Source organism: Trichosurus vulpecula, chromosome 6 (genome assembly GCF_011100635.1).
Source record: "Trichosurus vulpecula isolate mTriVul1 chromosome 6, mTriVul1.pri, whole genome shotgun sequence".
NCBI lineage: Eukaryota > Metazoa > Chordata > Mammalia > Diprotodontia > Phalangeridae > Trichosurus > Trichosurus vulpecula.
Window position 1 is genome coordinate 16,371,219 of NC_050578.1, and position 14,834 is coordinate 16,386,052.

The following is a 14,834-nucleotide window of genomic DNA, read 5'->3' on the forward strand; positions in this document are numbered from 1 at the left end:
GAATAATAATGCAACAATCATAAATGCCAAGCTTATGCAGGCTAAGGTTTTGCAACAGCAAAAGGGAGACCTCAATAATTTCCTTGTATCACTTCTTCTGACCTCCACATTAGGACTTGCCTTGTGTGCATTTTTGATAAAGTTTTTGATAAAATAGACTATTAGAAAAATATACATTTGGCATCAAACCACATGGCCAGCCCACAGAAGTTGAGCTCTCTGCAATAGCATTTGAATTCTTGGCAGTTTAGCTCAAGTTTGGCTCAAGAAAAGACCTCAGTGTCCTTCTTTTGCCAGCTGATCTTCAGAAGCTCCTTAGGATTATTCAGATTGAAAACAATTCAGTTTCCTGGCATGGCACTGATATATTTTCTATGTTTCACAGCTATACAACAATGACATCAGCAAAATCACTCTGGTAGAAATTCAGTTTGATGGGCAGTCTAATACCTCTTCTCTCCCACCCTTTCCTTTGGAGCCTGCCCTACACTGAACTAACTCCAGCAACGCATGTAACAACCTCATCATCTATGTGTAAATGATAAAATGGTATGGGTGATTTTTAATAGCATGTAAATTGGTTTTTATCAATTTAGAGTTGCATGAAGTCATCAGCTTCACTGTCTCCTCCAAAATAATCATTCTAGTAGCAAGAAAAAGTCAAGATGATTGGTGATAGCTTAGGATAGAGTGGATGACCACATTTAATGTCTAACCAGTCTCTCCACAGCTCTGCTTCAGCTGCCTTCATGGCCATTGGAACAAATTGTTCTTATCCTCCCATTCTGCTGAAAGAAGTATCCACATACTTGGGGTAGACATGCCCCTAATTCACCAATGGATGTGAGAGCCCTTGGTTCCCTTGAACCTGGTTTAACCCATCTGCTGAAATGTGCAGTGTGGCTGCTGCATATGCTACAGCTTCCTGGAGCCACAGGTAATAGTTGGATGAATCAGGTAGGCACCAAAGGTGGAACGCCCTGAAACAGGCTCTGCAGCCTTCACATTAGAGGTTGTAGTCTTCCCTGAATACATACAGTAAGGAAAAGTGAATCAGGGGGCACAGCAAAAGTGGCATATTAGTGGAACCTAGAAAAAGTCTCTCAGCATTCCCTCCAAACAACTCTAGAACAATTCCTCAACCCAAATTTTTTGAAGCTGCAGAGCCAACAAAAGCTCATGGTGCAACATTTATTCTGCCTAATAAAACTTCAGAAAAAAGTGTATGTCATTGAGTTGGAAGCCTTTTCAAAGACCACACATGCAGCAGACCCAGGAACAGTAGTAGCAGCTTTGGACACTCTCCACTTAGAGATGGTACAGTGGGCAGACAACTGTTCAGAAAGAGATTACAGAAGGCCTTTTGCTGGCCCTGGTTACAGCAGGAACTCATTAGCAACTTTATTTCCCATAAGCAGTTCTGAGTCCCAGTTTCTAGGTGGAAAAGAGTGCTGATAGTCACCATGAAGGAATAGGTGCCTTGGGTCACAATCCCAACAAGAAGAAAGGTACTAGCACTTGGGAGCTACAGGTGACCACGTGCCCTTCATGGTGAAAGACAAGAGAGCAGACCAAGAAAGCAGTGACCACAATTCTCCAAGGATCATCACTTTAGAAGCACCAAAAGGACACTGACATCCCAGAAGTAGCTCTGAAAAGAGCAACATGAAAAAGCCTGAATTGTGGAACAGTGCCCCCCAACCCAAAATAAGAAAAACCCACCTTTAAAATACATTTAAAAGTTGTAAAAGAGATGAGAAAATATACAAAAAGAATTTGACTGAAACAAGTTACTAAGGTGGCAAAGAAGACCAAGACAAACTCAGATGAAGACAACAACATGAAAACAACAACAAAAAGCCTCAAAGATGAATACAAATTGAACCAAAACCCAACAAGAATTCCTGGAAGAGTTAAAGAAAGCATTAATAGTGATAGAGGAAAAACTAGGAAAAGAAATGAGTGTGATGCAAGAAAATTATAAAAAAAGAATAAAAACCTTGGTAAAAGAGGGACAGCAAAAATATTAAAGAAAATAATAGCTTAAAAGTAAAATTGGCCTAATGTTTTTTTAAGGGCACATTCACTAAAGAAAAAGAAATCCTTAAAAAAGGCCAAATGGCAAAGAAGGTAAAAAAAAAATCACAGAAGAAAAAAAATTCCTTTAAAAACCAGAATTGATCACAGGGGGAAAGAGACACAAAATATCACTGAAAATTTAATAATTCCCTAAAATTTAGAGTTGGGTAACTAGAAACTAATGACTCCACAAAGAAAGAAACAATACAACAAAGTAAAAGGAATGAACAAATCCAAGAAAATGTGAGCTATCTCATTGGAAAAACAAATGACAAAGAATACAGATTGAGAGATAATTTCAGAAGTATTAGACCAATTGAAAATGATGATCAATGAACAAGCTGAACAACATTTTTTTCAAGGAATTTTTGGGTAAAAGTGCATTGATTTAGAGGGTAAAATAGAAATTGAAAGAATCTACCAATTGCCTCCTGAAGGAAATCCCAGAATGAAAACTCCCAGGAATATTATAGCCAAATTTCAAAGCTCCCATGACAAAGACAAAATGCTTCAAGCAGCCAGAAAGAAACAATTCAAATATCATTAACCCACAGTTAGTATCACACAATAATTAGCTATTTCTATGTGAAAGGACTGGAGGGCCTAGAATATGATATTCCATAAGGCAAACAAGCTGGAATTACAAACAAGAATAACCTATGAAGCAAAACTGAAAATAATCCTTCAGAGGAGAAATGGATTTTAATGAAATAGAAGATTTTTAAGCATTACCAATGTCTAGCCTAAGACTCAATAGAAACATGAAAAAGACTTGAAAGAATAACCATAAGAGACTTGGTAAAATTAAATTGTTTACATTCCTAAATGGAAAGATGAAACATGTAACTCCTAAAATCTTTATAATTATTAGGGCAGTTAAAATGATTTTACATAGACAGAGGCCACGGGTGTGAGTTGATTATGTTGGAACGCCAAATGTAATAAAGAGGAATGCATTGGGAAAAAGGGAAAGGGAAAGAGTGGGGCAAATTTTCTCACATAAGAGAGGTGAACAAGGAAAAGCTTTTCATTGGAGGGGAAAATAGAGAGTAGGAAACAAATGCTTTAACCTCACTCTTATTGAGATTGTTTCAAAGAGGGGAGCATATACATGTGCAGTCATGTATGGAAATATAACCTACCCAAAATAAAAATGGGAGACTAGGGGGTGGAGCTAAGATGGCAGCTAGAAAGAAGGGACTTGCATGAAGTTCCCCCAGATCCCTCCAAAAACCAATTAAAATGTTTGTGAACAAATTCTAGAGTAGCAGAACCCATGGAATAGCAGAGGGAAGCAGGGATCCAGCCCAGGAGAGCCTGGATGGTCGCTGGATAAGGTCTATCCCACGGAGCTGGGAGCAGAGGGGAGCAGAGCCCAGCATGGGCTGCACCTGGACCAACCAGACCAGGAGCCAGGCGGAACAGTCCATAGCACCCTGAATCAGTGACTGTGACACTTACCAGAATTCTCAACCCACAAATACCAAAGACAACCCAGAAGGTTAGGGTGAAAGGAGTTCACCATTCAGCCACTGCTCCGGAGACAGCAGAGGTGGTGCAGCTCTGAGGACGGAGCTACAGCTGAAGTTGTTTCCAGTCCCAGGCCCACCTGGTGGGAGGAATTAAGTGGTGGATCAGAGCAGGAGTGCAGAGCCTGCTTAAGGTCAATGTACAATCCAGGTTGGCGGTTCTTGGGGGAGGAGAAGCACTGGTGTGGCAGAGCTTGCTGTGTAGAAACAGTTCTGAAAACAACAGTGTAACCCCTCAAGCTTGGTACAAATGTCTCTACTCTACAATCAGTCATAACCTGACAAAAAACTCAAGGGTCAAGTAGTTGGCTAGGAGCATGGCCAGGAAACAAAAATGGACACAGATTCAGACTCAGACTTTGGAATCTTTCTTTGGTGACAAAGAAGACCAAAACACACAGCCAGAAGAAGTCAACAAAGTCAAAGAGCCTACATCAAAAGCCTCCAAGAAAAAACATGAACTGATTTCAAGCCATGGAAGAGCTCAAAAACGATTTGGAAAAACAAGTTAGAGAAGTAGAGGAAAAAAAACTGGGAAGAGAAATGACAGTGATGCAAGAAAACCATGAAAAGCAAGTCAATGACTTGCTAAAGGAGACCCAAAAAAATACTGCAGAAAATAACACCTCAAAAAATAGACTAACTGAAACAGCAAAAGAGCTCCAAAAAGCCAATAAGGAGAAGAATGGCTTGAAAGGAAAAAATGGAAATGAGGTCCAAAAGACTACTGAAGAAAACACTTATAACCTAGATTGGAGCAAGTGGAAGCTACTGACTTTATGAGAAAACAAAATATTATAAAACTGAACCAAAGGAACTAAGGAATGAAAAAATGGAAGACAATATGAAATATCTCATTGGAAAAAACCACTGACCTGGAAAATAGATCCAGGAAAGATAATTTAAAAATTAGTGGACTACCTGAAAGCCATGATCAAAAACAGAGCCTAGATATCATCTTTCAAGAAATTATCAAGGAGAACTGTCCTGATATTCTAGAGCCAGAGGGTAAAATAGAAATTGAAAGAATCCACCAATCACCTCCTGAAAAAGATCCCAAAAAGAAAACTCCCAGGAATATTGTCACCAAATTCCAGAGCTCCCAGATCAAGGAGAAAATACTGCAAGCAGCCAGAAAGTAACAATTTGAGTATTGTGGAAACATAATAAGAATAACACAAGATCTAGCAGCTTCTACATTAGGGGATCGAAGGGCTTGGAACACGATATTCCAGAGGTCAATGGAGCTAGGACTAAAACCAAGAATCACCTACCCAGCAAAACTGAGTATCACACTCCAAGGCAAAATATGGATTTTCAATAAAATAGAGAACTTTCAAGCATTCTCATTGAAAAGACCATAGATGAATAGAAAATTTGACTTTCAAACACAAGAATCAAGAGAAGCATGAAAAGGTGACATACTAGAATTCCCTGGTCCAGAAAGAACAGGAAAAACAGAAATGCTCTATTATTTGACTGCAAGATGTATTCTTCCAAAATCAGAAGGTGGATTAGAAGTTGAAGTCGTATTTACTGACACAGACTACCACTTTGTTATGCTTCAGCTAGTTAAAATTCTTGCACATAGACTGTCCCAAAGCACAGAAGACATAATAAAATGCTGTCTTGGAAGATTTTTTCTTGTGATTTGCAGCAGCAGTAACCAGTTACTTATCACCCTTTAGTCACTGTAAACTGTGTTTTATAGCCACCCATCCCTCTGCCTTTTGATTTTAGATGGTTTTTCAGCCTTCTATTGGATAGACTGGGTCAATGGAGGAGAAAGCCTTAACTTACAAGAGGTATGAACATTTTTATAGCCCTTTGGGCATAGTTCCAAATTGCTCCTTTGACCCAGCAATATCAACCACAGAATATTTTTTTTTCCAGACATGATAATTCTGAAATTAGCAACCAGATATTTTCAATAGTGTCATGTGATCTAAAAAGCAACAGTATAATAAAGCATTTATTTAGTATTAGAGAAAATGGTGTTCATTTTTATTAATCTATATCAGAAATAACCTACACATAGGTATTGTTTTCAAGGTATCTGAAAATTTCTCCCTCTTGATGATAATGCTTTAATGATATGTCAGCATTTCTGAATTTTAAAGTTAAAGGTTAACATATATATAAATTACTCACAATATTTCTTAAATAAGAATAGTTTCAGGTATGAGGAAATACATTTTCTCTTCTTAGGTCATCATGGGCTAAATAACAATATCAATGCTTTGATTTTGATTAAAACCTATGCAAAAGATAAGTGTATTTCACTTTAAATAAAAGAGGGTTTTGAAAAAAAAGAAATAGGAGACTAAGGGGATAAGGGATATGTAGGTGTAGGGGATGATAGAAAGAGGGTGGATAGTGGTCAGAAGTAAAACAGCATTTTGAGGAGGGATAGGATAAAAAGAGAGAAGTACACATAGACAAAAATGGGACGGAGGGAAATATACAGTTAGTAATCATAACTGTGAATGCAAACGGGATGAGCTCACCCACAAAATGGAAGAAGATAGCAGAACGAATTAGAAACCAGAATCCCAAAAATACGTTGTGCATGAGAGACATAGTTGAAACAAAGACACACACAGAGCTGAAGTAAAAAAAAAGGGAGGGCTTATGTAGCAATCACTATCTCAGACAAAGCAAAAACAAAAATAGGCCTAATTAAGAGATATTCAGGGAAATTGTATTTTGCTAGAAGATACCATTGACAATGAATTCATATAAATAATATTTACAGCAGATTTCTCTGATAAAGGCCTCATTTCTCAAACATATGCTAAGTATAGAACTGCATCCAATTCATAAAAATAAGAGCCATTCTCCAATTGATAAATGGGAAGAGGCTATAAAAGTCAGTTTTCAAAAGAAGAAATCAAAGCTAGCTATAGTCATATAGAAATGCTCTAAATCACTGTTAATAGAGAACTACAAATTTTTATTATGAGGTATAGCCTTACAGTTATGAGAAATAAATAAAAATTTTCCCTAAAAATTGAACCACTCCTCCATTGTACCAGGACCATAAATAGGTTGCATTTATATACCACTTCCATATGGCAACACCTTTGATCATCACAAAACTCGATGCATTGAGTGCTATTATTAACTCTATTTTACAGATGAGAAAACTGAGGCAAAGAGAACTTGAAGGAAAAATTTCAACTATTAGGATACTTAATAAAATATATTTTTGATCATTATTGCTTTTGTTATGAATCTCTAGACAAACAAAATAAAAGAAAGCAAATAAATAGGCCAAATATCCACTAGGATTTTGTGTGTGTGTGCTAAATAAATACACTAATTTCTAAAAATTATAGAAAAATTGAGGAGACTATAATATATATATATGTATATATATGTATATGTGTATATATATGTGTGTGTGTGTGTGTGTGTGTGTGTGTGTGTGTGTATGTGTATATATATACAAAATCTTTGAAATCTCTTCTCTTATAATAATATTTATTTGCCAGGGTAGAGCTATAGTCTAAATGAGCATGTTGTTGTTCAGACATTTCAGTCATGTTTGACTCTTTGTGACCCCATTTGGGGTTTTCTTAGCAAAGATACTGAAATATTACTTTCTTCTCCAGCTCATTTTATAGATGAGGAACTGAGGCACACAGGGTTAAGTGACTTGCCCAGGGTCTCACAATTAGTCAATGTCTAAGACCAGATTTGAACTGAGGAAGATGAGTCTTCCTGACATCTGGGCCTGCACTCTATCCACTGCACCACCTAACTACTCCACGAGACTATTGTAGTTCTTGTTCTATCATACCTGATTCATCATGACCTCATAGACCACACTGTCAATGAGATCTTCTTGGCAAATATATTGCAGTGGTTTTCCATTTCCCTCTCCAGTGGATTAAAGCAAACAGATGTTAAGCAACTTGTCCAAAGTCATATGGCTAATAAGTTTTTCAGGCCAGATTTGTACTCAAATCTTCCTGACTCCAGGCTCTATCCACTGTATGAATAATGAATAGACAAGGATCATAGAGTTATCAAGTAGTATTTGACCTCATGTATTCTTGGTTTAGTGTCCTGTGCCCTATTCACTGAGCCATGCACGACATATTGTTGTTTTTGAGTTTTATCTATTGTGTGAAACTGTTTGTGACTCTATTTGGGGATTTTTAAGCAAAGATAGTGGTTTGCTATTTTCTTTTCCAGCTTATTTTACAGATGAGGAAACAGAAGCAAAAAGGGTTAAATGACTTGCCCAGGATCACACACTTATGAAGTATCTGAGGCTAGATTTGAACTCAAGAAGATGTCATTCTGACTCCAGGCCTGGCACTTTATCCATTGCACAACCTAGCTGCCCTATACATGACATAACACAGTAATAATTGACATTTCTATAACACTTTATAATTTGTAAAGCACTTTTTATACACTGAAGCGTTATATTAAGCTATACCATAACCCTGGAAATTAGTTATGGCAATATTTATTTCCATTTCGTGGACAAGGAAAATATGACACTTAGGATTTTTCTACGGTCGCAAGATTACTAAATGTCAGAGGAAGCAGGTAAATCCTGGTTTTCCCGAATCCAAGTCCAACACTCTAGCCATTAGGCCACACTATCTATCTGGCATAGAACATGCCAGGGACTTCAATTGCTCCCTCTACAGAAGCTCTACCTACTATAGTTTTCCAGTTTCCTACTACACACAAAACTTGCTGCCTTCTGAGATTAATTGGGTACATAAATGGCTTACTGTGATTTTGACTTTGAACCTTAGCTTCCTTAAACTACGGCTCTGTTTATTGCCCATATAATTGCAGATAAGTTTCCTATGTCTCTTTATGGCTGCATGGCTGCAATGCTCCATATCCTGCTAGTGTTAGTTTGTTCCAAGTCAGCTGTAAATCTAATTCAAGTAAGTTAACTCCATCTGTGTGGGCCAAATTGCTTGAAGATGTGCTTTCTCCAATAACTTAGTCATCTTTTTTGTTAGATAGTTCATTGCCTTGCTACTCCTGTTGCTGAAGCGTGTCTTTTATATAGACCTCTGTGATACTGATAATGCAAAAACTCAAAGTTTCAGAAAATTGGATAATTTTGAAAATCACAGAACCTTATAGAGGGAAAAGACTGAGAAATGAAAGGATACCTCATTTAATTCGCTTGTGCCACACACATACAAACCTTTATTATACAGATGAAAAAATTGAAAGCCAAAGAGAAAAGACATGGCCTAGTCACACAGATTATAAGTGTCAGAACCAGAATTCTGACTCAATTCTTTTGATTTCCAATGCCCTACTATTTTATAGTAAAATACACTGCAAAAGAAGAGCCATACAAAGTGACAGACACAAGGTTCATATACATAAACTGCTTAAATAAAACATGCTTCCATGAGGAGTATTTCATTAGAGCACTTGAAGAATGGAAGGTTCTGGCCCATAGAATTTTCATATTATGATAGTGTCATTGGGAGAATATAAAAGAGCACAAAAAAGGGAACAATAATATAATGGATAGTAGCTTTAAGTTGTGCAAAATCTCTCCAACTATCAGCTGAGCTTTAAGCTTCTCTGAAATAGGTCTTATAGTTACTATTATCATCAATTCTACAGATGAGGAAACCAAGGCCCAGAGCAGGGAAGTTGTTATCTCATGACTAGTGTCAGAGATTTCTCACAAGGTGCCTTCTATTTAAGGGAAGCACATGGATTTCAATATATATATATATATATATATATATATATATATATATATACATATATATATATATATATGTATATATGGACAAATCCTATCTGCACAGAATAAATATTTTATCTGGAAAAGAAAGCCAATTAGTAGCACAAAATAGAGATGATACTCCTGTTTTTTCTAATAACAGTTGTCCCAAAGTTTCACATTTTGTAAATGTGCCAAACTTTGTTTAAATATAATCTGATTTTGGGGGGCAGGGTAGAGCCAAGATGGTGGCTAGAAAGCAGGGACTTGCATGAGCTTCCCGCCAAGTCCCTCCAAAAACCTATAAAAATGGCTCTCAACAAATTCTAGAACTACAGAACCCACAAAATAGCAGAGGAAAGCAGGGCTCTAGCCCTGGATAGCCTGGATGGTTGCTGGGTGAGGTCTATCATGCAGGGAGCTGGGAGCGGAGGGGAGCAGAAGGGAGCAGAGGGGAGCAGAAGGTAGCAGAGGGAATTGGAAGGGAGCGGAGGGGAGCAGAGCCCAGTGGGTTGTGGGTGGACCAACCAGACAAGGAGCCAGGTGGAACAGGCCCTAGCACCCTGAATCAGTGAGTTTTGGCAGTTACCAGACTTTTTAACCCACAAACACCAAAGACAACAGAGAAGAACTGCAGAATACATGAAGTAGCAGAGGGAAGCAAGGCTCCAGCCCAGGACAGCCTGGATGGTTGCTGGGTGAGGTCTATCATCCACGGAGCTGGGAGCAGAGGGGAACACAGCCAAGCATGGGTGGTGGGCAGGATCAACTAGACTGGGAGCCAGGCAGAACAGGCCCTAGTGCCCTGAATCAGTGAGCTGTGGCAGTTACCAAGCTTTGCAACGCACAGACACCAAAGGCAACAGAGAAGGTTAGTGGGAAAAGCTGCAGGAGACAAAGTGGAAGGAGTTTACCATTTGGCCACTGCCTTGGGGGCCACAGAGGTGGTGCAGCTACAGAACTACAGCTGCAGTTGCTTCTGGCCCCAGGCCCACCTGGTAGGAGGAATTACATGGAGCATCTGAGCAGGAGTGCAGAGCCTGCTTAAGATATGAGTCAGGTCCGGGTTGGGGGTTCTTGGAGAAGGAGGAGTGTTGGTGTGGCAGAGCTGGCTGTATAGAAATAGCTCTGAAAACAACAGTGCATCCCCCCAAGGTTGGAACAAAGTACTCTTTACTCTACAAGCAGTTATACCCCAATGAAAACCTCAAGGGTCAAGAAAGTTGGTTGGGAACATGGCCAGGCAGAACAAATGGACTCAGATTCACTCTTAGACTTTGGAATCTTTCTTTGGTGACAAAGAAGACCAAAACATACAGCCAGAAGAAGTCAACAAAGTAAAAGGGCCTACATCAAAAGCCTCCAAGAAAAACATGAACTGGTCTCAGGCCACGGAAGACCTCAAAATGGATTTGGAAAAGCAAGTTAGAGAAGTAGAGGAAAAAGTGGGAAGAGAAATGAGAATGATGCAAGAAAACCATGAAAAACAAGTCAATGACATGCTAAAGGAGACCCAAAAATTTACTGAAAAAAATATTGAAGAAAATTACAACTTAAAGAATAAACTAACCCAAATGGCAAAAGAGCTCCAAAAAGCCAATGAGGAGAAGAAGGCCTTGAAAAGCAGAATTAGCCAAATGGAAAAGGAGGTCCCAAAAGACCACTGAAGAAAATACTACCTTAAAAATTAGAGTGGAACAAGTGGAAGCTAGAGACTTTATGAGAAATCAAGATATTATAAAACAGAAGCAAAGGAATAAAAAAGTGGAAGACAATGTGGAATATCTCATTGGAAAAAAACCACTGACCTGGAAAATAGATCCAGGAGAGATAATTTAAAAATTATTAGACTACCTGAAAGCCATGATCAGAAAAAGAGCCTAAATATCATCTTTCAAGAAATCATCAAGAAGAACTGCCCTAACATTCTAGAGCCAGAAAGTAAAATAGAAATTGAAAGAATCCACAGATTGCCTCCTCAAATAGATCCCAAAAAGAAATCTCCTAGGAATATTGTCACCAAATTCCAGAGCTCCCAGATCAAGGAGAAAATACTGCAAGGAGCCAGAAAGAAACAATTTGAGTATTGTGGAAGCCCAATCAGAATAACACAAGATCTAGCAGCTTCTACCCTAAGGGATTGAAGGGCTTGGAACATGATATTCTGGAGGTCAATGGAGCTAGGATTAAAACCAAGAATCACCTACCCAGCAAAACTGAGTACCATGCTCCAATGCAAAATATGGACTTTCAATAAAATAGAGGAATTTCAATCTTTCTCAGTGAAAAGACCAGAGCTGAATAGAAAATTTGACTTTGAAACACAAGAATCAAGAGACGCCTGAAAAGGTAAACAAGAAACAGAAATCATAAGGTACTTACTAAAGTTGAACTGTTTTGTTTCCATTCCTACATGGAAAGATGATGTGTATGATCCATGAGACCTCAGTATTAGGGTACCTGAAGGGAATATGCATACACACACACACACACACACACACACATATATATATATATATATATATATATATATATATATATATATACACATGTGTGTATGTATGTATATATATATATGTATTATATATATATACATATATATATATATATATATATATACACAGAGGGCACAGGGTCACAGGGTGAGTTGAATATGAAGGGATGATATCTAAAAAAATAAAATCAAATTAAGGGATGAGAGAGGAATACATTGAGAGAGGGAGAAAGGGAGAGAGTGAATGGGGTAAATTATCTTGCATAAAAGTGGCAAGAAAAAGCAGTTCTGTAGGAAGAGAAGAGGGGGCAGGTGAGGGGGAATGAGTGAATCTTGCTCTTATCGGATTTGACCTGAGGAGGGAATGCCATACGCACTCAATTGGTTATCTTACCCCAAAGGAAAGAAGGAGGAAGACGATAAAAAGGGGGATGATTGAAGTGAGGGCAGATGGGGTAGGAGGTAATCGAAAACAAACACTTTCAAAAAGGGACAGGGTCAAGGGAGAAAATTCAATAAAGGGGAATAGGTTAGGAAGGAGCAAAATATAGTTAGTCTTTCACCACACGAGTATTGTGGAAGGGTTTTACATAATGATATGCATGTGGCCTATGTTGAATTGCTTGCTTTCTTAGGTAGGGTGGGTGGGATGGGAAGAGGGGAGAGAATTTGGAACTCAAAGTTTTAAAAACAGATGTTCAAACACACACACACACACACAAAAAGTTTTTGCCTACAACTACGAAATAATATACACAGACAATGGGGCGTAGAAATTGATCTTTCCCTACAAGAAAGGAAGGGAAAAGGGGATGGGAGGGGAGTGGGGTGACAGAAGGGAGGGCTGACGGGGCAACCAGAATACATGATATCTTCGAGTGGGCGGGAGGGCAGAAAGGGGGAGAAAATTCGTAATTCAAACTCTTGTGAAAATCAATGCTGAAAACTAAATATATTAAATAAATTAAATTTTTAAAAATAATCTAATTTTATTAATAGATTAATAAATGCCTATAATTTGTAAACCTTGAAAGTATATGTGCTTGTGTATAACTATAGATAAATGTGTAAACACATGCAAATTATTTCAAGGTCTACAAAGAATATTACAATATGCACTGTCATATTTGAGTTTAAAGACAAAGCATTCTGTATGTTCTACCTCCTTGTATGCATTTATGAAAGAAAACATGCAATGGAACAGATATCATCAGGATCAGGAAGCCCAGGACTCAAACCTTGTCTTTGGACCATCAGAATATAAACAAGCATTAATTAAGTATATTTTATGTGCTTAAGCACTGTACTAGATGCTGGAAAAAAAAAGAAACAATTCCTTCTTTCAAATAGCTCGTTTCCTTTTTTCCCTAATAGCACTTCATTTTTTTCCCCAATTACATGCAAAGATAGTTTTCTACATCCATTTGTGTAAACTTTTGAGTTCCAAATTTTTCTCCCTTCCTCCCTCCCCAAGTCAGCAAGCAATCTGATGTAGGAATCATTAAACGTATTCCCACATTAGTCATGTAGTAAAAGAACAAAAAAGGGGGAAAAAAACACATGAAAGGAAAAACAAAGCTTTTTTCTTGCTGGGCTGCTCACATAAGGGAGGGCCAGTTGGTATCTCTCTGTGCAATCTGGATCCACCCTTCCTCCTGGAGTGATCCACCAAGGTCTCGTTATCATGACTGAACAGATGACCCTTCAGGGTACCCTGAAAGGCCACAATAGCTGGGTGACCCAGATCACCACAACTCCCCAGTTTCCCGACATCATCCTGTCAGTCACCCGAGATAAGACCATTATCATGTGGAAGCTTACCAGAGATGAAACAAACTATGGGATTCTCCCGTGTGCCCTCAGGGGTCACTCCCATTTTGTTAGTGACGTGGTCATTTCCTCTGATGGCCAGTTTACACTCTCAAGCCCCTGGGATGGCACACTAAGGCTGTGGCATCTCACAACTGGCACTACCACCAGGCCTTTTGTTGGTCACACCAAGGATGTGCTGAGTGTAGCCTTCTCTTCTGACAACCGCCAGATTGTCTCTGGTTCCCGGGATAAGACTATCAAGCTGTGGAACACCCTGGGTCTCTGTAAATACACTGTGCAAGATGAGGGCCACTCAGAATGGGTGTCTCATATCCATTTTTCACCCAACAGCAGCAACCCCATCATTGTCTCCTGTGGCTGGGACAAGCTGGTCAAGGTCTGGAACTTGGCCAATTGCAAGCTAAAGACAAACCACACTGGCCACACAGGCTACCTAAACACAGTTACAGTTTCTCCTGATGGCTCTCTCTGTGCCTCTGGAGGCAAGGATGGTCAGGCCATGCTGTGGGACCTCAACGAGGGTAAGCACCTGTATATTCTGGATGGTGGTGACATAATCAATGCCCTCTGCTTCAGCCCCAATTGCTACTGGCTCTGTCCTGCCACTGTGCCCAGAATCAAGATCTGGGACCTAGAGGGCAAAATCATTGTGGATGAGCTTAAGCAAGAAGTGATCAGCACCAGCAGAAACGCCAAGCCTCCCCAGTGCACCTCCTTAGCCTGGTCTGCTGATGGCCAGACTTGCTTTGCTGGATACATAGACAACTTGGTACGAGTGTGGCAAGTGACCATTGGCACTCAGTAAAGGGGTCAACCATAACTCAGATTTTCAAATAAAGACCTTAATTTCTGCCTTTTGAAAAAAAAAAAGGAAAACCAAAAACCAGCAAAAATAGTATTCAGACTCTAGTTCTTTCTCTGGATGTGGTTAGCATTTTCCATCACGAGAATTTTGGATTTGTCTTGGATCATTGTATTGCTGAGAAGAGATAAGTCTACCAAAGTTAATCATTACCCAAGTTTGCTGTTGCTTTATGCGATGTACTTCTGGTTCTGAAAGAGCTTATTTTCTATTGTAATAGACCATATGCATTGATACATAAATGTAATAATATTTACCCTAGCCCCTGTTGCATGGAGGGGAGATATATTTAATTTTATCTCTCTCCAGGGT

At 38.8% G+C, this 14,834-nt stretch overlaps 1 protein-coding gene and 1 pseudogene across 1 annotated transcript; both read left to right on the top strand.

Moving 5' to 3' along the window:
• The first annotated feature begins 837 nt into the window (after positions 1–837).
• Positions 838–5,619, top strand: LOC118853323 (annotated as a pseudogene).
• Positions 5,620–13,511: 7,892 nt separating this feature from the next.
• On the top strand, positions 13,512–14,465 carry LOC118854158 (receptor of activated protein C kinase 1-like). Its single transcript, XM_036764496.1, has one exon. It carries the CDS (start codon positions 13,512–13,514, stop codon positions 14,463–14,465), a length of 954 nt encoding a protein of 317 aa, XP_036620391.1.
• The last annotated feature ends 369 nt before the right edge of the window (positions 14,466–14,834 follow it).

What these genes read in the sequence shown, in the direction of transcription:
- LOC118854158 (XM_036764496.1), top strand. Translation starts at nt 13,512, where the DNA reads ATGACTGAACAGATGACCCTTCAGGGTACCCTGAAAGGCCACAATAGC.